The sequence below is a fragment of the Phoxinus phoxinus genome, assembly GCF_949152265.1.
Source record: "Phoxinus phoxinus genome assembly, chromosome: 7".
Taxonomy (NCBI): domain Eukaryota; kingdom Metazoa; phylum Chordata; class Actinopteri; order Cypriniformes; family Leuciscidae; genus Phoxinus; species Phoxinus phoxinus.
The window spans coordinates 24,672,414-24,696,069 of NC_136882.1; the positions used below are offsets into that span (position 1 = coordinate 24,672,414).

The 23,656-nt window shown below is 35.7% G+C and overlaps 3 protein-coding genes and 1 long non-coding RNA gene across 8 annotated transcripts in view; 3 read left to right on the top strand and 1 right to left on the bottom strand.

The window, feature by feature from the left end:
* Positions 1-3,421, bottom strand: part of LOC307001410 (uncharacterized protein) — a 16,103-nt gene extending 12,682 nt beyond the window's left edge. Inside the window, exons 1-7 of the mRNA XM_079617861.1 lie at positions 3,291-3,421; positions 2,673-2,909; positions 2,137-2,472; positions 1,699-2,028; positions 1,436-1,555; positions 412-495; positions 294-334 (exon numbers count right to left, since the gene is read on the bottom strand). Of these exons, the coding sequence (XP_079473987.1) occupies positions 294-334; positions 412-495; positions 1,436-1,555; positions 1,699-2,028; positions 2,137-2,472; positions 2,673-2,909; positions 3,291-3,354 (1,212 nt within the window). The 5' untranslated portion in view covers positions 3,355-3,421. The remainder of the gene's footprint in view (positions 1-293; positions 335-411; positions 496-1,435; positions 1,556-1,698; positions 2,029-2,136; positions 2,473-2,672; positions 2,910-3,290) is intronic.
* Positions 1-7,683, top strand: part of LOC307001414 (putative methyltransferase) — a 27,962-nt gene extending 20,279 nt beyond the window's left edge. Inside the window, exons 4-10 of one of the 5 annotated variants that reach the window (XM_079617869.1) lie at positions 1,907-1,976; positions 5,220-5,369; positions 5,739-5,899; positions 6,118-6,331; positions 6,564-6,664; positions 6,924-7,061; positions 7,291-7,683. In XM_079617869.1, the coding sequence (XP_079473995.1) occupies positions 5,259-5,369; positions 5,739-5,899; positions 6,118-6,331; positions 6,564-6,664; positions 6,924-7,061; positions 7,291-7,381 (816 nt within the window). In that variant the 5' untranslated portion in view covers positions 1,907-1,976; positions 5,220-5,258 and the 3' untranslated portion in view covers positions 7,382-7,683. Of the gene's footprint in view, positions 1-1,892; positions 1,977-4,119; positions 4,417-5,219; positions 5,370-5,738; positions 5,900-6,117; positions 6,332-6,563; positions 6,665-6,923; positions 7,062-7,290 lie in introns of those variants that run through there. The other 4 variants (XM_079617868.1, XM_079617866.1, XM_079617865.1 and 1 more) reach the window with 4 other exon arrangements.
* A 1,345-nt stretch (positions 7,684-9,028) lies between these two features.
* On the top strand, positions 9,029-13,765 carry LOC307001413 (putative methyltransferase). Its single transcript, XM_079617864.1, has 6 exons — positions 9,029-9,240; positions 9,341-9,501; positions 10,788-11,001; positions 11,796-11,899; positions 12,756-12,893; positions 13,013-13,765. Exons 1-6 carry the CDS (start codon positions 9,130-9,132, stop codon positions 13,104-13,106), a joined length of 822 nt encoding a protein of 273 aa, XP_079473990.1. The 5' UTR covers positions 9,029-9,129; the 3' UTR covers positions 13,107-13,765.
* A 316-nt stretch (positions 13,766-14,081) lies between these two features.
* The window catches only part of LOC307001418, a 75,831-nt gene continuing 66,256 nt past the window's right edge, over positions 14,082-23,656 (top strand). Inside the window, exon 1 of the long non-coding RNA XR_013798236.1 lies at positions 14,082-14,192. This is a non-coding gene — a long non-coding RNA (uncharacterized lncRNA). The remainder of the gene's footprint in view (positions 14,193-23,656) is intronic.

The following is a 23,656-nucleotide window of genomic DNA, read 5'->3' on the forward strand; positions in this document are numbered from 1 at the left end:
CACTTCAACATAAATACTTCATTAGTCTTCATTTTTAATATACAAAATAATGAATGACTAGAAAGCTATTATTAATACAGGATTAATTTGGTGTTTTCATTTCCATTTAGTAATACATCAATGGAATAAAGTTCTATACATTCATTTCTAATGTGATGGCTCGTGCTTTAACAGCTGAGTAGATGACTGTAGAATTCCTCTCCACCACCTGTAGATATTGAGATATACAAGCTTAAAGAGTGTACAAAATTATGTTCTGAAATGTTTATGAAAAAGGTGGTTTCATAGCTGACCTCTGAGCTTGCATGATCGGTTTTAAACCAGCTGTCATCTCCTGGAAAATGAATCAGTCATATTTAACACACTATAAAGAACACACAGAGGTTATTGTGAACTTCCATCCTGCCTCACCCTGACTAGATCCTGCAAAAGTCACTGAAGCATAATGGATGTCCTCATCTTCTTGTGATTTTAATCCAGTGACATGAACTTCATCTATCGAAACAATACGACAATATCTCTCATTTCAAATCTCATTGCAATCATAAAAACATGCATTATAAACATGGACACAGACACATAAAACATGCAAAACATTTTAAGATATGAATTAAAGGTTACATTTGAAACATGGAACTGAACTGTGTTGTACGGAAGCACAATTTGGAACTTTGCTGCCGTACCAGCAGGCGCAATGATATTACAAACGTAGTGCCGGTCACGTTGGAAGTTACCTGAGACTATTTTTAGGCGCTGTGGTAAAATCATTGTGCCTGCTGCACCCATGGTACGACAGCACAGTTCCTTGATTATTACGCAGGAATGAGAGTATACGGTAGTTCCTAGCCATATTGGCCTAGAAAATCGCAACTTTTAATTTTCTGTCGGTCTCAGTACACGATGTAACTACAGAAGAGTTAAGTTTAAACTCTTTGGTCATTTTTTTGAGAGAGATGCTAACGGTCTAATCAGATTCAATGATCTATGCTAAGCTATGCTAAAAGTGCTACCGCCAGACCCGGAGATCGGCTGAATGGATTCGAAAACGGTAAAACTCAACTGTTTAACTCTAGGGGAGTTGGAAAATAAGCATATTTCCAAAAAAAGTGTTCCTTTAAGGCAAATCAGTTGGCTTGGCTGTTTTTGTACCTATTTTTTTATGTAAAAAAAAGGTATACAAGTACAGCTCCAATCTACTTGAATGGAGACAGCCCAAATCATGATAAAATCTTATATTATCGAGCTAATAAGCATGCATATAGAGTAGGCTACAAAAACAGGCTAATGTCTCTTTAAAAAGTCAATTAGCTTTTGTAACTGAAAGTCACAACGATTATGCAGCTGCCATATTGATTGTAACAATTATGTCCCATTTATTTTTCTATGGAGCATCTTCTCCTCCTCATATACTGTACTGTCTCTGAGATCAGCTCACCTGTTTTTCGCTGACGTTTAAAAACTAGAAGTCCCATCAGCAGAATCAGCACAGTGCCAGTGACCACACACACCACGACGATCACAATCTGTAGATGACTTTCCTGTGTCATGATGTCTTCTGCAGAAACATGTGGAGTCAAATAATACACCAACACTGCCCAGCGTCATGGGACAATTCACTTTTTGTATGCTAGTACGCTTAAAATAATCAAATTCTAAGTTAAGGGTGAAAAATATACTGTAAAGGTTAAAAGATATTACTTTGGTTTGGTACAGTTGAGGTTCCTGATGAAGTAACTGGAGCATTAGTAGTTGATGAGGAAAGACTGATTATAGGAGCCAGAGCTCTGAGTGTTTCCTCAGTAAAAACTGCACACTGCCAGTGCAGCGGGTCTGTTTCATTGCTGGACAGATTCACTGTGAGTTGTAACTTGTTGTTTTTCTCAGTCATAATTTGCTGTTTTCCCAGCACTCCTCTGTTCCCCTCCATCCTGAGCCAGACCAGCGTCACTGAACCAGTCACTTCAGAAACTTCACAGGTAAGAATCACTGACTGATTCCTCAACACACCATCAGGGGGCTCCACTGAGACTGAAATCAACAACAACAACATCAATGACTTTTTTAATGTACTGATGAGCAAAATGTAGCTGAAAAATCAATGTGTTTATTTTTATTGATTGATTGATTTTTGCAAACCTCTGATGGTGTGTAGCATTGTGTTTGTGTAGATACCAGTATTTGTAATACACCTGTATTTCCCACTATAATCGAAGTTCACAGGTGAGATGTGAAAGTTAAATATGTGTTTATTGTATGTGGTTGAAGAAAGTCTTCCTGGTTTAATTGGTCCTTTAACTTGAACTTCTCCTCCTTTTTCAACCGCTATCAGATCAGTCTGTGAATTAGTCCTCGGCTCCCAGGTCCACTTCCAGCTCTCGTAATCCTTTCCAGACTTGCAGATCAGTGATGCGTCACTATTATTAGAGCTTTGTCTGTAAATGGTATTAATTTTTTTATTTCCATTATATGAATCTGGAAAGACAATAGGTAGCATGGTGAATTTCAGTGAATACATCTCAGTACATTTTAGTTATAAAAAGCACTGTCTTTACGCTTAAAGATTTTTTTTTTTTAATTTCAGATTACTTCTGCACGTTTAACTTAGTATTCTTAATGAAAATATTATTATTTAGGCATACACCACAGATTTAAATTTAAAAGAATATACTTACTTAAACTGACATTAAGTGTGTGAATCCTAACCGTTGCTACTCTTCCATCTTCCATCAATCTACAGTAATATTTGCCCTGATTGTGTTCATCAACGGTGTGTAAGATGATGTAGGCAGAGTTGTTGTACAGTAGAGAGGTGTTGGATGTTTGTTCTCCATCTCTCTCCCACTGCAATGTTGAGGATTCAGACAGGAGAGAGACCTCGCATCGCAAACACACATCAGATCCACACTGAACTTTTAGAGAAATTAAATTTAAACAAATTTGTTAAAACAAAGTGAACAAATATGCGGGTCCCTATAACAAAATATTAGAATTCCTATGATTTGGATAGGGTTAATCAATCACATAATTTTAGTCACAAGCATAATGTTTACTTGCATGTTAAATAATAATATAATACACTTTTTAGTTACCTGGCTAGATAAACTTAATCATGTTACAAACACAGAGTAGGCTATTGTTAAAATAAAAATGACAGGTTTAGAAAACTCAACATGTCATGTTCAATCATAACTGACAAGTTTCCAGACAGAATCAACTTATTCTTAACTTAATCAAATTATGAAACTTTAAACAAATATATTTTGAATTATGTTCAAGTTTGTAAAACTCACCTTCTTGAGGTTTCCAACAAAACCCACTTCTCAACATTAAAATTAAAACTGAGACAATATGCATTCTGTTTTGTTCAGTCGGGTATGCATTCAGTATTATTCTGTTTTGTTCAGTCTTATTTTTGAGCAAGAGGAAATGAAAGTAGGAAGGAAATACAGTGTGCGGTTCATTTTTTGCCTTTAATATATAACTTTTGACTTTACATTTTAAAGGCAGGCTTTTTGGCATACTTTGGAACAGGATCAAATGGCACATAGGCCTAATACATTTTTAGATCATGTTATAACATTGTTTAAGTCTGGGTTGTTCACAAATCAGCTTACATTTCAGTTTACAATTATATTTGTGTCTTTCAGGTGTAGTAGGCAACTCTTTAACTCCTAATGCTTAGATAATATCACACTTTGGCCATAATTACCATTGAATGACCATTGCACACAGCTGGTGTGCTGTGTCTTCATGTACTTCTAGATCATCACAGCGTGTTGACTGCTGCCCTCTGGTGATGTGTTCATAAACACATTTTCAAAGAGCACATCTGTGATGTTTTTTTGTTTTTGTTTTACAGTGCTATGATCAAAGTAAAAATTGAGAGAACAGCACTTCACATTCTAAAATGGATAAAGATAATTTGTATGATACAGCAAATATAGATAAATAATAAATATAATAGCCTACACAAGAATATATTCTAAGAATACATGTAAAAAATATTATTTAAAACTTCCTTCGGTTTTAACTACCTTTAGTCAAATTGAAGTAAGTTATAATTATTTTAGTAGCGCCTGGTGCATGAACAAATAAACCCGTTTTCTACTCTCGCGATATCTGGCTGTTGATCTGTGAGACGACAAAAGTAAATATCAATGGCCACGTCCATAGTACTGCACAGTCTCATTACAATTTACATGGTATTATTTATCAAATGAGTCCAGTCGAGGCTAGAGTTCTTTCGTCAGACAAGAATGAACGGACTGCAACTGCAACTTTGAGTGTTTAGCGCGATATTTTACCGGCACACACAGACAGCGGCTGATGACACACAGATCATTTCTGTCTCTGTGAGTTCCTATGAAGACACGTGACGTCACGCACGACCAAGCAGTGTGTGAATATCCATAGACAGTATGTGAATATCGCGACGTGACAAATTTAGAAATGTTATGTTATTAAAAATGTTGCTAAATATATAGTGATACTTTAATATTGAAAAAAAAATATAATATTGTATATTTCGATTTTAACTCTCTTTTTTACTTTTTAAATTCCATATCAAACCGTGTTTATTCATTTATGTAACGTTAGGTTTATTACAAAACATTAGTCGCTATCCTGGTTAAGCATCTAGATACATCAACGCATCAAATGAAAACTACATCTTTCGATCTTTTTATCATCAGTAAACATTGTGTAATATGATTGTAATGTCTTTACAAATCCGCTTTTGATGCCGAATATTTGGTGGTCAATGGTTTCAACTAGCTAAGCTTTCTGTCCGTTTCTTTGTACTAAAGTTTTCTCATCACTTTCTAATGATGACGTAAATAAATCTATGGAATCAATTATTGTAAACAAATAGTTCAAAGAATGGGTTTATGATCACTTTTCAGTGTTGGTGTAAATCAGGGTGCCCTGTCCTGTTCCTGGAGATCTACTGTCTGCAGGGTTCAGATCCAACACCTGTCTGTATTTTATCAAGTGCTCACGAAGATCTTAATTGCTGGTGGTTCAGTTGTGTTAGATCAGGATTGGCGCTGTATTTTGCAGGAAGTTAGGAACCAGGAACAGGATTGGGCACTCCTGGTGTACAACGAAACAGCTGTGACGTCTTCCCTGCACCACTCTATTCAGACCCTTATCATGGTCACTATTGGTTTGTCCTGCCTCTTGCTTGTAATGTCCAGTAATAATTAACTATTCTCGTGCAGAATTTTCCTCTGAAGATTTGCTCCGAAGTCACAGTGAAGATGGCTTGCAGAATGTTTGAAGATAAACAACATGCCTCCCTATATCAAAAATATAGATTTGATCCACCTGATGAGCTGAAGGAGCTTATTCTTCAGAATCTGGACAAAAAGGTAATATTATTGTACATTTTGAGCGCAAAAATCGGACATGTTTGTCCACGGTATTGTTTGCATGACAGCCAGTTGAATGTTTGTTTGGTAACTCTAAGGCCTTTCCAAAATATCCATAAAATACATTAAGCCTATAATATACTATTTTAGTAGTAGTAGTAGTAATAATAAATATCCATTACTATTATGTGGCCGTAATAATACAGTGTTATACAAATTTAGATAAGATAATATAAGATTTCATAGCATCTCAAGTCATACAGTAAAGAAGCTGATGTTACATACTGTAACCTATGCATATTTACTAATTTATTCATAAAATTCTATTCTCTCATATAATTTTATAAAATATAAACACATGCTTCACAGAAAGGAAAGCCCCATCAGCTGGCCGTGGATTTGGGCTGTGGAACTGGGCAGAACTCTCGTTCGCTGACACCGTATTTTCAGCAGGTGGTGGGCATTGATGTCAGTGAATCTCAGGTGGAGGAAGCAAGAGCAGTGCCAGGGTTCCCTAACCTCAGCTACAGGTCAGTAAAGCATGTTTCTACTCTTCCTTAACAAACAACTCATTATTGTCCAATCTCTTCTTTACTCTGATTGTGCAAAAGATATGGGACAATGCACCTTTATACCTTTGTATAACCTTGAAAGAACGAAAATAGGTCTTTGAGACACAGCATTGTGCAATACAATGCTAACAGATTACTGTGGTCTAGCCCTATCATGTTTATCATTAATTTGACAGAGTTGGCACTGCAGAGGATCTGCCATTCCCAGATGGCTCGGTGGATCTGCTGACGGCTGCGTCTGCGGCTCATTGGTTTGACACTGAAGGTTTTATAAAGGAGGCTGTACGTGTCCTGAAGCCTCATGGCTGCCTGGCTCTCTTTGGCTATGGAGACAATATGAAAATGTACCATGAGTCCTGTGGTGATCGACTTAATAACATATATGAGGAAGTAAGCATATACCAGAACTATGTACTGAATATATGCATTGAATACGAGTACACAAAGTTGATTTAATAATAAATTATGTAACTAACTGACACTGTTTAATATTTAAATACCAAAGCTTCAGCTTACTGAATGCATGGTTATCAAATTTGAAATTTAACTGCTGCAATGTGCTCACAGAATAGTGATAACTGCACTCTGATATTAATTTATCCTGCTTTTATTAATGTATTAGGTAAAGCAAATTCTGCTGCCCTACACAAGCACTAGGGTAACTGGGGCCAACAGTAAGCTAAAGGACTTATTTGAAGCCATACCCTTCCCAGATAAAGAGAGGTAAACCAGAGCACTGCACTGTAATGAATAATTAACCTTCTGTGTCAAAATGGGCCTGTACACAAATCTGCTTATCACATTTGCTTTCTTTTGTATAGTTACTTTTGTGTTTAAAATAAAACATTTTGTCTATACATTATTATGTTAAAATAACATTATCTTTTACATATTTTATTTTAAATAATGCCATCTTTGAAACTATACGAGTTGCAGTTGTGGTTTCTGATATCTTTGTAATATTCTGTTGTGTCTTTGGAAGGATCGAAATAATTCCAATAAAGCTGCAGCTGAGCATCAAGAACGTAACTGGTTTTATTCAGACGTTCTCCATGTACCAAGCCTATCTGAGAGCCGATCCAAAGGCTGCAACTGCCCTGTTGGAGAAAACCGCATCACGGTAATTACTTCTTTCTCAAAAACTTCAGCACTTCAGGCTTTCACTGTCCTGCAGCATTTTGGTTATTTTGGCAGCAACATGGTTTACAACACAAAATTGTACTGCAAGTTTCTCTTTGAGGAAACAATGTTAAGTCATTTTTCAAAATATTAGATTACGCTAATATGCTTTTTGTTCGTTATATATATGACATTGATGGTATATTTACCTGTCACTTATTCTGTTCCAGTATTCTAGATGAGTTGAAAGTGTCATCAACAGAGGCCAAAGTTGACTTTATAATGGAGTACTTCTGTGTGCTTGCATGTAAACCTGAGTGACACATGATATGACTGTCACATGACCCACCACTTCTGTACTGTCATTCCAGGTGTTTATCTAAAGTAGTTCCTACATAAGTTTTAATCTTACTTCGTCAATCAAGTTGTTAACAAATCTGTGAGCTTACAAACACAATATTTTTTTTATAATTTTACATGAAATGTTCTGAAAATATAAACCACTTAGTTTTACACTGTGTATTATGATGTTGCAAAATGTTACTTTGAAGTAATTTACTCTACAACATGCATGCATTAATATAATGTTGTTTAAAATAAACAATAAAATCAATGTTTTATTTTTTGCAGTTGTGTAGTTTGTTCACATGAACAGTAAACATTCCCTGGATGTCACAGAAATATTTACTCCAATCTAGGTTTTGTAAAAATGTAAATACATTTTTCATAACACACACTTCACCTTAAGCCTCTTATTTTTATCTCAGTGTTGGGGGAACGCATTACAAGTAACATCTGTTACGTAAGCAATTTCTTTTTTTATTGCATTAAAAAAAAGTACTTTTTCAGTAACTTTTTCAAATAAGTAACGCAATTTACTTTTTCTCAATTATTGACACCTGTCCTGTCCCCATGTTGAGAGAAATGGGGAGTAAGAGGCAAATGTGTTGTTCACTCTGTAAACATGATGGTTATTGTAGTTCTAGACTAAACGTGAACATGCATTTACTCATCTCACTTGCACAAAAACAGGTTCAGTATTCCTCAAAATGAATAAAAACACTGAAATGCAAACTCAATATTAAACAAAACTGAAATAAGTATGTTAAATAATACATAATTTATGTGTTTAATCTCGCTTTATTAACCAATATCTTTGCTGTTGACCATCAGTGAGCTAATTCAACCATATTTGAAAGCAAAAAAATGACTTCAGTTTAACAGGTTTGTGTGCGTGTATATGTGTATATATATATATATTGCTGAATAGTGTTAAACTTTATTCTCCTGAGTCATTTCACTTTTGGTGTGAAAGGCCTTAACATTTGCCAAAAATACCTCTTGCCAAAAAAGTCCAGCCCAGGTGAGAAAAGCTAACGAAAAAGTAACATAATTCATTACTTTCCATAAAAAGTAACTAAAGCATTTAGTTAGCCTACTTTTTAGGGAGTAATGCAATATTGTAATGCATTACTTTTAAAAGTAACTTTCCCCTGAGCATTATGCATCTCTGTACTTTCTTTTTTATATTTTCATATCTCCATCTTTCCTAACTTGCCTGCTTACATCACTTGTTTTACAAACAATCTTATGATTTTTAAACTAACCTGAGATGGCTTTCAAAATGACTGTAGTAGGGAAGACTTGAGTGTAAAGTTTTTCCCTGCTCTGATATCAATGTGAATATTTTACTTCATCCTCCCAGCATGACATCTAGTTAGCCTAGAAACCTTTGATCCCATTCTGCTCATTGCAAAGGAGATGTTTATTAACCTTGACAGGACTTTTAGTGATCTACTGCACAGCGAATGAGCTAAAACCTCTGAGTGTGAGCCACAAGTCCTCATTAGCAAACTGAGCACATAATGGTTAGCCAAAAGGAATGTTTTAAACAGCTTTGCGCTTTTGTCACAGTTGATATTGTGTCCGCTTGTGAAGAAGTAGTTCCTGAAACCTGAGATGGCTCCTCCCCTTTGTTTCCTACAGTTTTCTTTCCCTCAAGTTAGTATACTGAGTCTGTTCAAATCTCTCCAGCTTTCTGATTTGAGAGGCTGTGCAGCTGTCCAAAAATGTCTGTACGTTTGTTTGAGGGTAAAGAACATGCAACCTCATACTGGAAGTACAGAATTTCTCCTTCTGAAGAGCTCATCAGCAAGGTTCTACAATTCCACAGGAGTAATGTAAGACTTTTGTCATGACTGTTCATTCATTCATTAGCCTGCCATATATGCCATTTTATTTACATTTGTGCATATTGCACACTTTACTGTATTTTCTCAGAAAAATGCATCCAATGACCTGGCAGTAGATGTTGGTTGTGGGTCAGGGCAGGGAACATTGCTGTTAGCACCACATTTTACTCGTGTGGTGGGAACAGACATCAGCCCAGCTCAACTGGAGATGGCGAGGAAACATGTCAACATTACAAATGTCTCTTACAGGTACTGTAGGCAAACTGCTTGCCTTTGTGTAAATAAATCAGCTGTCACGTTTAGCTTCCCATCAACCAGACAGTACACAATCATCAACACACAACACTTTGCTTTAAAACGAATGCAGACACATTTAATATCCTGTCGTTTTACTACAAAAGGAAGTGTTAATCTGAGGATTTGTGCTATTGAGCCTCAGAAATTGTGCTGGGAATTATGGTCTATTCAGTGTGAAACTGGGTCACTATGGCATTTCTGTCACAGTGGATCAAACACACCACTGCATATCCACAAAAATGTCAAACTAATCAAGGAGGAATATTACAAACTTGCTTATCTAGAGGTTTTTTTTATGACATTTTATTAATTTATTTACAGATTACTTTATCCAAAGTGACTTTCAAATGAAATGTATGAAAATCGTGCAATCGCATTAGGGGTTTTCTGTTAGAACGGTGTCGTGTTAGCGGACCCTAAATTAATAACTTATGATCGTTGCGAGGAAGTGAATCAATCAAAACTAACTTTAGCTGGACAATAACTTTATTCCAGAGCTGCTGTAAAGCCAAAACAATCCCTGTACTTTACTTTCCTATTATCACTGTAAAGCTGCTTTCAAACCATCTCTATTGTTAAAAGCGCTATAATGAAGGTGACTTGACTTGACTAACGTACATTCTAAAGCATTTATACATCATGATCATATTTGTTGTACTGCCGTTATGATTTTTTATTTTAATTAAAGAGTGTTGTTTCCAGCCATGATGATTCTCTTTACTGTTTTACAGCAATGATAATCATTAATGAGTCATTAATTGCAATTTAAATTTGATTTCAGTGTCTTTGTAAAAAAGTTTTTTGGTAACACTTTATTTTGATGGTCCCTTTTGAACATTCTGTTAACTATAAGTAACTGTGCAACTACATGCCAACTAACTCTCATTAGAGTATTAGTAGACTGTCTGCTTAATATCTGCAAACTCTTTATTGTGAAGCTCCTCCAACAGACACTCTTCTGACTATAAGTAACTTTGCAACTACATGCCAACTTATTCTAACCCTAACCCTACCAGTCTACTAATGCTCTACTAACACTCTAATGACAGTTAGTAGACATGAAGGGGCAATGTTACTTATAGACAAGAATGTGTCAAAGGGACCATCCAAATAAAGTGAAACCAGTTTTTTTATTTTATTTAGGGGTGAAATAAATCATGATTATGCCCTTGATTTTGTTCTCTTCATGAGTTTAACCCATATACATGCTATTGTTTTCACTTATTTGAAACACAAAGGGAGAGTCCAGCTGAAGAACTGCCTTTTGAAGATGGCTCTGTTGATCTTGTGACGGCAATGTCTGCGTTCCATTGGTTTGACCATTCACGTTTTCTTCAGGAGGCTCACAGAGTGCTTAAGCCTCATGGCTGCCTCGCACTTCTTAACTACACCATGGACATGGAGCTCAGCTATGGAGACTGCTCAGAGACTTTAAACCACATCTGTAATGAGGTAGGAATCATAAGAAGGAAGATTTCTGACTTATAAAAGCTTGTCGTCTGAACATTTGTGTGTGTGCCACATATACTGAGGACATTTTAGAAGCTCTTTGAAATGATGCAAAATGTTAATATGACCAATAATATAAAAAACACCTGATCCTCTAAATCATGGCAATAAAACCTTTACTCGACACACATTGCCCACCCTATTTTATAGCACTAAGACTGATTAAACTACTAGTTCAAAGATCAACTTTCATGAAGTCTATTATTTCCACTGAAAAGTCCAAATGGTAAAACAGTATTTCAATATGGGTCAGAACTCTATTCTGTAGTACATTTTACAAAGAAAAGAGTCAATGGGGTTCTATAGGATTCTTGACTCAGTTTTAAAGACTTTATGCCAAAATATTCTATACAAGGATAAATGTCTTAAAATATTACATAATATGCTATTACTAATTAATTATCAATTCATACAATTTAATTAAGATTAAACATTAATTCAAACTAAATCCATTAAATGATGGGAACCTCTAAAAGGTTCTGTATAAGCACCTGACAGAACCCTTTCTATAGAGCCTTTTCTTCTAAGTGTAAATTAAAAACCCTGCTGTCTGAGCCACTGGTTTATTCCTGAGCTTTGAATCATTGTCATGTTGCGTGACTCACAGGCCGCACGGATGTGCTGTAGCATCTGATATGTTTTGGCCGCCCTGATGTGCTATTTGATATTTTCACTCATAAACAAGTGTTACAATATTTGTCTCACAACTGTAGAGTTATATATATGTCTTATTACAGTTTTATGCAGTGCTACAGCCTTTCCGAAACCCTTACCTGGGTCCCAGCTCCCTCGAACTTTACAAGAAAACCTACGACTCTCTCCAGTACCCAGTTAAAGAATGGTAATGTAGTTCTACAGTACATTATCCAACTTGCTATTCAAATGTTAATTTTTGTTACGAACTGCTTCGAGACAAGAAGGTTGAGGATTCAAATGCAGTTTATTGTTCAGAGGGTTATCCAAAGACGTACTCCAGAAAACAGGCAAGAGGTCGTAAACAAAAAAGTAAGCAGTCCAAACTATCACAGGGACACAGGCAAATCCTAGGACAGGCAGAGATCAAAACCATGGACATGGGAACAACAGACAGAACGCTCAGAATTGCTGTAGAAACACTAAACAAGACTTTGCAGGGAATAAATGAGAAAACCAGGCTTATAAAGGCTGAGCTAAACAAGGTAATGTCACACAGGTGGATGTAATCATGGTTGATGACGAGTCCAGGCAGAGGATTATGGGGGATGAAGTCCATGATTGAGAGGGAATAGTCCGGGGTGGAGTGCCCTCTGGTGGCAATCACGGGCACTCTGGTCACTGTGACAATTTTGTAGTTAGTTAAGTAGGTGAAGACAGTTCAGCAAACAGTCTTAGGTTTAGAGACTGGAGATGGTTTTTTAAGCTAGAATAAGAAAAGCTGTTATTTTGTGACTAGCCACATTTATCACTCGTTCTGCCTTGAGTGCCTTATTGCTTTAATAAAATGGATGTCACACTAAGGACACCATTTTTCATTTGAATGCTATTAAGCAAATTCGTTATGTGTGTCTGACATAACAGACGGTTGCTATGCAGGATCATAAATAAATAGGAAAATAAATCAATAATGTCAAAGCTATTTCTTTATTGAGGATTATAACCTGGCTGGAATGCTGTATTGACCAATCAGAAGCCGTTCTGCAACTGTGTTTTGTCTCAAGGCAAGAGTGTTTTTGGGTGAGGAAGCCTGTACCTCTCTCTGGCTACATCGGCATGGTGGAGTCTTTCTCCACTTTCCAGGCACTATTAAAAAAAGATCCAGAAGAGGCCAGACGACTCTCAAAGGACATTGAAAAAAGGTATGATATATAGAGTTCTCTACACTTATTCATGATTGAAATGTCTGTAATATACTTCTGTGTGTGCATCACACCATCTCTTTCTTTCTCTTTTCCTCACGCTCTATTTTCCTATAAAGACTGTTGTGTGCAATGGACGTGACATCCTCGGAGACAGAAGTTATCATGGGAGTCAAATACTTCTATTCTCTAGCCTGCAAGCCAGCAAAATAATGATTTTCTTTAAATCTTCATTTATATGATCCGTATGATTTCACATTTTCACGTATGTTATTCATTAATATTCCTAATGTGATTCCAAACTGCTAATTTAATTACTGATTTAATTGAAACAATCAGGTTTAATAACCAATAAAAATAAATGGTACACTTTACTTAAAGCCTTTATGTATAATGCATTATATACTGTATGTATTCATAATCTATGTTATAATGCATTATATATTTTATTAGGTCGTTTGTAATGTGTTTTATTTACTTCTAAAGGTGTACCAATGAATATATAAATATTATAATGTATTCTACCTGTGGTTACAATTGTTCATGAGACCATACAATGCATTATGAGATGCATTACAAGGCAATACATTAAAAATACTTTCATAATGCATTATAAATGCTATAACTAAAGTGTTATCATTCTTTTTTTTTACACTTTCAATACCTATGGGATTTTAATCATTATTTTTTTAATTTTACACGTTTTTCAAGTTAAAAAGTAGTTTTTTACAAAAATGATTTTGGTTAATCTTGACTTTTTGAAATTGAATTTAATAATAAAAAAAATTATAGCCTACTAGAAGATTATGTGTATTCAAGTCATTGTCTTTATGAATTGTATATTTAATATTTTTGAATAAATTACTAAACCCAGACAGAAATCATCCTGTAATGGACTTTATGCACAGCTGCACTACTTCCTGAACTTTAGCCAGCTCCCTTGTTTCCTGTCTGGCATTATTGGACAAACTGATTAATCCAGGTGTGCCTGACCAACAACAATAATCAGACACACCTGGATTAATCCGTTTATCCAATAATGGCAGACAGCAAACAAAGGAGCTGGCTAAAGTTCAGTAGTGCAGCTGTGCATAATGTCCATTGACCCATGTACAAGGTGTATTTGAAAGAGCATCCACCAGGGTGCAGTGTTGACTTGATAATGCAGCAGTACCAGAGAGAGAGAGAGAGAGAGAGAGAGAGAGAGAGAGAGAGAGAGAGAGAGAGAGAGAATGTCTATCCAACGTTGTCCATCTGTACAGCTGCCTGGGAGGGACGACACGAAATATCAATTCCACGGTACAGTGATTAAACACAGCTTCAAAACACACATTGAGACAAAGTAAACCTTGAGTGACATTTCTGTGACGCTTCAAAAGGTTTGCAACAATTTTCTTCAAACAATCCAAATGTTTGCTTGAACCATCCATTTGTGTTTTTTTGAACTGCTTTCGTAGTGAGGTTGAATGTTAGTCTTATTTCAGTCAAATGGTAAAAAGTAAAAAAACGAAAGAAAAAACTTTTGATTAAAACACAAAACTTTCCATAATGATCTTTTAGGAAGGCAGACGTCAGACCATACATTGTGATGATAAGAGTTTGTTAGTGGTTGTCATATTGTGTAGTTGGCTCAAATAGCCTGGTGAGTGGGAAGGATGACAGGATGTGCGTGTTTATATCTCTTACCTAGAAAAGTAATCCACAGAACTATCAAATGACAGCACATGATACAGTGAATGTAAGAGAATATGGTGCCAATGCTCATATTATGTGAGGCAGTTAAGGAGACGCTACACAAACATGTTGATGAATTGATTCTTCTCATTATCCCAGCATTCAAGCCAAGGGAATTCAGGCTGCGTCCGGAATCACATACTTTTTGAGGAAGGGCTTAAGTTGAATAGGGAATTACTTTACGACCACTAAAAAAGTATGTTCTAGTATGAACGTGTGTAGTAGCCTATTAATGTAATGCGGACGTACTACATCCACCATGTTGACTTTATCACGTGACCTGCTAGCAGCATCAGTTAGGCCCACATCGCGTCACTGCCATTCACTAATCCTCTCCCATGGCCTTATGGGATAAGTATCCATCGTATGCGAACTTCAGAATTTCGCCGGAACTAGGTCACCGGGTGCTTTTTGTCTACTCTTTTAGCAGTACTGAATTCACACACTACTTTTGTCACATTATATATTTTTTTTGCCTAGCCTATATTGCATCAATAATTTTTAATAAGTAATTACTCCACGGCCGCTAAAAAAAAAGTACGTTCTTTAGTATGAATGTGTGTAGTAATCTAGATGTAGCCTACTACATTCACCATGTTGTCATCATGTGACTTACCAGCATCCGTTGCATCACTTCACTGCCATTCATAAATCCTCTCCTGTGGCCTCATGGGATCATAAAGTGTCCATGGTACACACACTTCAGAATCTCGCCGGAAGACGTAGTTCATCCGGGTACTTCTTGCCTACTCTTTTATGATTACAGTGAATTCAGATGTACTTCTTTTGTCACATAGGCTACTGTTTTCCGCTTATAGTAGGGAAGTATGCAACTTCGGATGCAGCCAATATTTCAGCATGAAACAGAAGTTGCTCGGCTTCTCAAACAAGTAAAAATGTTTGCTGTGTGTCTGTGAGAGTATGTATAATGTGTCAAATTTGTAATCTGCGTAACATTTAGTTAGCTGAAGTTGAACAGTATGAACCCACTAAATCTTGCAGTAACTGCTATGTTGCAGTGTTCATGTTTTTATGCAGACTGCTTTGTAGATTGTAATGGAATATTTTTTTCTAGTTTAATTAAACTACTCTGTTTTAATATAATGCACATTTTGGTAAAGCACAATAAAGGTAACCAAATATATAGCCAATGAGCTGCATTTTCAACCCTAGAATGCCATGCTGCAAACTCTTTTTCTCTCTCAATTTTCTGGGACGAGTCTTCTATGGTGTCACAAACTCTGCCCCTAGCTTTTCTGCCATTGAACCTGGACTATTATAAATCCCTGCCTCTGTAGGAGGTGTTTTTACCAGTACACAAAAGAAAACACAATTCTCAAATCCTGCATGAGTCAACAAGTACAGAATATTAAAATTGTCAACACCGCATGATTACCAGATAGCATAATCCTCTTGAAATGAACGGTTTTGCGAAATTAGACACTTCTTATATATTGTTACTCGCCTCCACCCCCTTCTATCTGACATTGAAGTGTCTGAATAGTGACCCATCACATGCACCATTGTAATCCATTGTGAAATATATTCATCCTGACTGAGCTGATGGGGCTGAGCTGTTGAGAGGAGTTATGTTGAATCATCTGCCCCTTCGCACAAACAGGATCTGAGACCTGGGGCCAGTTGCATAAACATAGCCATTATGTTAAGACAGTGTCTTAAGTTCTATGACCCCCTAGTAGTTAGTCAGGGGCAGTCAGTCTTAGTTTTCGGTATCAATTTAGGCTAATCTACGTTTTTATGTAACTGAATAAAGGTCTTACAGAAAAAAAAGTGATGTCTTAGAGGTTTATGCAACCGGCCCCTGTGGGCTCACCTCTGCTGGAGCTCTCGCATGCTAAATGTGAGCTATGGTTTCTCATGTCGGTGTGAAAAAGAGACTTGCACTTTTTTCAACATTAATTGTTATGGACAGACATAAACATGTACAACATCACGGTGAACATGTTTTTAAAAGGACAAACAAACATTCATAATCAAAGAGCACATGCTCTTATTAAACAAAGGCAATGGTTTATGTGGCTCTGTTTGATTTATTCAACATGGCATTTTAATAAAATATAGGCAATGGGACTTTGTGGGATTTTGATATAAAAAAATTATGCTCGTCTGCAAAGTCTTTTCTATACGTCCATAAACCTTTAAATAAAGCGTAGCTATTCTGTTAATAACTCTCATGACATGTTCATTTGATGAATAAATTGTAGTTCGCACTGAAATATGTTTGGAGTAAGTCTATACTAGACAGTAAGTCAATACTAGACAGTTATATATTTAAGATATATAGTTGTCTGTTAGGCTACGCAAAAGTTATATTAAGGTACATTCCTCTGTGCATGTTTTCAAATTATGATATTATTTTCAAATTTCTAATATTTTCTACAGCATTTGGCCTTCCTTTAAATTCGTTTAAAGTGATAACTCACCCAAAATTTTTATTTCAATCATTTATTCAATCTCATGTCATTCCAAACCCGTATATTTTTTCCCTTCCCAGGAATATAAAAGGACATTAAAGAATACTCTATTCCATGGAATTAATAACGGAAAAAAAACAGAGACATTAAAATTTCAAAAAATATGCAAAAGCTTGATTCAAATATCATAAATCCAGATCACTGATGGGAAGTTTCAGTTTTCTCAGTCAGTTAGTCTAGGTGACCTTCATAAGACATGTACAAATATACATAGCTAAGTTGTTTATAAAGAACTCTATTTGAGTTAATCTGCAAAAATGAGACAGTCATGCTGAATGACTGCACCAAAGCTCTGCCTCATCAGCCTCAGGACACAGGGGACACAATTACATCTGTTACAACAAAGAAGGAAAATAATGCTTCCCCATTAAAAAAAATTAAAAAAATTGAGAGGTAGGATCTCCTCAACAGTTTGTTTATTCATGAAGTAAAACCAAGATGGGTACTCTGATTGGCTGTATGTTTTAAAGAGGATGAAGCATGAATAATTAATTAGAGATTATGATTATTCCGAGGTGACTCAAGATTGTATATCAACAGATGTGCCCTTGAAAATCAAGTTTTCAAACCCACATTCATAATTCATATTTTAACCTATATGTGAGCTTATTTACATAAATATTTATATTTTCCATTATCAACATGAACCACAAGCTATGATTCATCCATCGAAACACATATAGAGATCTATTATTAAATGGCTAGATTAATAGAAAATATCAATCAGGGTATGACTGCATATAATTTGTCCAAATATTTAAAGTGATTTTATTGTGATGAGAAATATTAACAATAGAGTTGATATTTACCACTTATTTTAGTAACATCTTTAAAGCTTTAAAGTAGATAAAAAATAATCAGTTCTATGCTTGCAGATGCTTAAAGTTTTGCAGAAAGTACCATTTTCTACAGCGATGATCTTCGGGGAATATCATACCAACATATCAGATTAGATACGAATTGTTTGTCATGAGGGGCAATTGTCCTCATGGGTAGCAGGACCTCATGTTCATATATCCTGGCAGGGTGTGAAATGAAACACACTCTCGAGTTTCTCATAGCTGCTCCACATTAGGTAGTTGTGACCTCAGGCTCTGGTTACGACTGACCTGTTATGTACAATTTATTTTGTTTGTACTCTATACCTCTCACAAACAATTCATCATAAGAAATCCTTAGCACAGCCTGCCTGTCTGCCTCCATTAAAAAGAGAGAGGCCATGACATACACAAAGGGAGAAGGTATGTAATATAGTTTTGTAATGGTCATGACCCCTTCAACACAAATGTGGCTGATCAAGTGACTAGAGTCTATGAAAATTTAAATAAGTGATCATGTGCCATCATCAGTTTCCACCAACTACCAACTATGAAGACATCCTTTAACTTTCACGACACAGAGCTCCCTTTTAAGTCGACCAAGATCTAACAGTCACGCATTTTAACAAATGACCACCAAAATATTTTTGCCCTTAACTTTATATCCAAAGTTTAGTCAATTATAAACAGAAGTTAATTATTCAGATGTCAGACGTAAAGATACGGTAAGAAAAATGTTTAAGGATCGGACTGCATGGAAAATCTTTGGCCCTATTTCCACTAGATATATGCGTTTCTGCTGGTCTGATCACAAGTGGTCATTGGGTTTTCCTCTTAGTATTAACACTGTAGAGTGTGTCAATACACTTGTGATGATTTTTTTTTTTTTTACATCCCCATTTTTTGAAAAAAATAAAATAATTTTTTTTACATCCCCACCCAATCCAAATTCACCCATCTAATGTTATGTTACATTATGTTATGTTACATTGTCACTGTTTAGAAAGGCAGGCCCTGCCATCTTTTTGGCTTGTTGTTTCTGATTGCACTTTAACTCCAAGGGGGAAATCCAGATCAAATCCCAGAAGGAAATATCAAAACTAAATAAAGTTAAAACTTGTTTTGAACAATTTATTTGTCATCTGCAGATTGATTTTAAGTATAGGGGGGACAAAAATCGATTTAAATTATAAATCAGATTTTTTGTGAATATTTTTTTTTAGGCCATACTGTTCTCACGTCCTCAGACAGTGGCACTGTATCAATGAATCAGAGGTCAGGTAGTACAGTGTTCACGTGGTACAAGAAGTTCTCAACAAATTCCCAACATGCAAGTTGTTAGCTACGAGCTCTACGAAGATGTGAAAGCAAGTTAAAATCTCTCAATTACGTCAATTATGACATTGCTTGAACACACCTTATAAAAGCTTATAATACTCTTACCATAGTTAATCAGGGTAAGACAAAAATACATTTTAGAAGAAGCAAAAGCAGGTGGTTGTGTGTTCTGGTATTTGAGTTGGCTAGGCCAATCCATAAAAAGCATCGTCTACAATTAATATGGCTCTAATTGGCACTTGAATAACATTCGTTTGTAGCCTAATTGTTTGCCTATGGATCCCTTTTTAAAAAAGTTTTGGTCTTAAACAAGAGCCTAATGACTAATAGCAGACGAGACAGAAGGTCTGTTGTGAGAGAATTGCGAAATAATGGCACACCCGTTACTACACAAACACATCATTGTGCGATGGTCAAAAACATGCCCTCCAACACTTAAGTGTTCTGCTGTCGCTTTGAATGTGAACTTCCGAACTTGATATTTATTTTGTTAATGATCTGGATTTTCCATTTGCCAGTGAGTTCATGAACTTTTGCGTAGAGGCAAACAGGTTGAGAGATGATGCAGCTTTTGTTAAGAGTTACTTGCCATTGTCCATTGGCCTAATTTGTCTGTCTAGTGGAGTTGTTCAGTCAGTACCGCTCATTTTTCCAATGTGATTTGATGCAGTTTGTTTAGGAATGCAATTAATTGCTAGTTCACATTAACCTGGACTTGAACTTTGCCAACAAGATTTATAACAGTTTGTGATCACATATTCTCAAAAATAGCAAATTGCTCTGTTGTTGATACAATGGATGTGTCTGTCTTTTGTTATAGATTACAGAAGTGAAATTTTATTTATATTTTTTGTTGTATGAGAAATGGTATAACTGACATCCATGTCTCACTGCTACAGACAGCCAGGTGTAAGCATCATTTATAAAAGCTTTGTATTTTCTTTTTTTTTTCATAGCATCTGTTTTTCAGTCAATTGACAGGCCAGTGTTTTTCACAATTTTCATTTGTTTTTATTGTAAAATTAGACCTTTTGATGCTATTTTATGTCTGTGTAACACGTTTTCAAGCTGTATTTCTGCCCCAGTCTGTTATTTTTCTGCAAAACAAGTCAATTACCTGCTGTTGATGTACCACAAGATTGTTCCGCTTAATTAACAACATTAATATTGCTGTTTTGCTTGTTATTAGACTTGACATGAGATGACAAGAAAGCAGGTTGTTGGTGCTCTCTGCTGAGAGAGAATGTTGGCACGATCCCGTCAGCTGAAGGTGATTGATGCTTTCGGACATGAACCCTTCTAGGGACGGCAGAGGCCTCTCTCAGGTCTGTGTCTGGGACCACGTGCGAGCAGGAAAGAAAGAATTGTATATTTTCTCACTCTCTCGATTCTTTTTTTGTCTTTTCACTTAAAGAAGATTTCTTGTGACAGTCTTGGGTTGTTTCGATACGTTTGCCCTAGATTTTTCTCTTCGGAAATCTTTCATCTCCTGTGGCATGTACTGTGAGGAGAGCTAGGTTTCCTCACTGTTGGAGTCAGCAATTTTACCATCACATGTGCAGCCGAGAGCCCTATACACTTCAATAAACACCACAGCAGGAGGTAGCGCTTTAATAGTTAGAACTCACATTGCACTCTGTGCTGGGGTATCATTTTCTTCCTAAACATTCACTTTTTTAAGGCTCCCTCGCTGAGCCTCAGGAAATTCACAAGACTGTGCAATTTAAATACTAAATCGTGTTTAAAGGATATAGTAAAGTTTCTCTCTGGCTGACAAAAGCTGGCTGTTGTTGAATGGACTTGTGAATGAAAGAGAACATTTGGCTTGTTTTCTGATTCTGTTGAAGTGAGAGGGAGAACTTAAGGAAAGAAAAGTAGATTTAAAGGGATGATGAAAAATCACATTTTTGTTGATCTTTTGAAATAAAATGATTAATTTTTTACAACAGGCAGAATCTTTATTTACTTTAAATGGCTCATTGTTTATTACTGTTTGTGTAATACACTAAATAAAGCACATTTACATGTTTTTATTCAATGTTCAGGTGCCATTATCGTGTTATACCTTTTGTGAACATTACTAGTTTCTTGATTTTCAATATTTTATAAGTGATAGAAAGCAAAGTAAGTGTAAATGATATGCTGGAAATTTTGCTTTGATCAAATGTAAACAATTCCTATGTTACCTTTACTACTCGTAATGTGAGATGCTAAAATGTCAAAAGTTTATATGTGGAAAAACCATCACGACAATTAAAATGAACAATTAACAAACATAAATCTAATATTAGACAGCAGAACATAGCTTCTCCAGTAGCTATAGACATTTTAACGATTTGGGACATAACATTAAACAACTGGAATGTATAGGAATAGAGGAAGTTTGAGGAATAATTGAAATGAGAAGCATTCTTGGAAATATTAACTTACTGGATCCCAATGGCATGAGGAATTAGATCTTTCTGTTTTTCTATAATGATATGTAAATATATAAATACTCTGATTAACTCCTGATTCCTGTAAATGTAACAAATGTTGGATAAATGTATGTTGATTAATGACAGTCTATTCCCAATGTTTCAATCATTATATTCTTCATTGTTGTGTATTTGATGTGGAGACTTGTGCTGATTAATGACGATGTATTTCATGGCTCTTTGATTTTTGGACCATTCATTGTTGTGTTTGGTGTAAAATTGTGTCCTTTATAAATTTAAGTGTCTTATGTAGTTTGTTGGTGAAAGTGATTAATATGTTTATAAAGTCTGTATATGGCTAAATGTTACTAGACGGTACTTGGACGATACGATAAGTGCTAGTTGAGGATTTGTGATTTTATATACCGTAATAAATGACATGCAGTTGGCTTTCTTTCTCATCTCATTTCTCATATGCTCTGATCACCTCTCTTGATTAAATCATCGGCTAGATCAGCTTAGACATCTCATGACTATGACTCAAAAACTTTAATCCTTAGCCCCCCCCCCCTTTTTTTTTATACATTTTTAGATGTCCTCTTCAATGTTTCATGTGCTCCTTTTTTCCTTGTACTTTAGACTTACTTAGAACTTCTTCTGTAGTTTTCTCTCTCTCTCTGTTGAAGTTTCTTGGCTGCTGTTCAAATATAGTGTTGATTTAAACTAATTTTCTAAATCGAATTAAGTTTCATGTGTGTTCCTAAACTGCCTAAATAATGAATGATCCTCTCTGATAATACTTTTGCACTTTTCAAACCAGCAGTGCGTGCACCAATGTAAAGCTTTAGGGTTTATTTTCCTGGAGTTTAAATGAGCAGAATAAGCTCACACAGGTCATATTCCATTACTAAAACATTGTTTTATTTCAGTTTGTTTTTCTATCACTTTTTAATTTTATTGTTAATAGCTTTGGTATAAAGAGAAAACTGAGAGTCCGGGCGCACGGCTCTACAAGTCTGTTCACGTATAGCTTTGAGGATTGGCCAAGAGAATGGAAAACTTTTAAAAGTTCAGCCTGCAGTCTAGCTTGGAGATTTGCAGAGAATGCAATTTGATTGGTTGTCTGAAATGTTGTTTTCCCTTCTCCTAGAAAATGTTTTGTATGTACGTTAGGGGGTAACATGTGAGAGCATTCTCTGAGCACTTCATGTTTTTTTATGAATATTGAACAAAACCTCACCTCCACAGTTCAGAAACATAACCTCAACTCAGGGGGCTGGCTCGGGATAACAGGGTCTGCGATTATCTCTGGAGCACAGACAACTCCCACAGGGGTCTTTGGTGACAGGTTCTACGCCATTATTTATGCTGAGATTGTTTACAGCATACAAGCATTGAAATGGTCTCGAGAGGCACAGTGGACCTGTTGACTGAGGGATGTGTCTGCTCACCTGTGTAGTTCCACAAAATGTGCATGTTTCAGAAGAGGAAGGGCTTGTCTGCTTCAGTAAGCTGCCACGTTGTGTTCAATGTTTGTGTGTTAATGTTTGCTTGAGTTTTGGCATTTCTAAAATATGTTTTGCATTGCTATGTGCTCCTAACACGAGAAGTACATTTTTATTTTAATTTTTTTTTTTTATTGTAAATTATTCAAATGTAAAGCAAATCAAAACACACTAAAGTAAGGTTTAAAAAAAAAAACATGTTGGGATTACCTTATGACAGAATTTCCTCAAAAATATTTTTTTAACTCATCATTGTGTTTCAGAACATTATATCACTGCTTTAATGTCACATTGCACCTTACACATAATTTAAATGGTTCATAATTATATAAAAATATTTCCTTAAAGTCCCCCTGTAGTCAATAATTGTATCTCTTAAAACTCAAAATGACAAATCTTCATGCTTTAATTGAATTCTTCTTAGCTTGAATGTAACTCTAGACCCTTGCCTCATTT

Bases quoted from the DNA above. Each gene is read 5' to 3' on its own strand.
- LOC307001413 (XM_079617864.1), top strand. From the start codon at position 9,130: ATGTCTGTACGTTTGTTTGAGGGTAAAGAACATGCAACCTCATACTGG. The intron at 9,502-10,787 runs GTACTGTAGGCA...TGAAACACAAAG, and splicing joins ATTACAAATGTCTCTTACAG to GGAGAGTCCAGCTGAAGAAC. The intron at 11,002-11,795 runs GTAGGAATCATA...GTCTTATTACAG, and splicing joins TAAACCACATCTGTAATGAG to TTTTATGCAGTGCTACAGCC.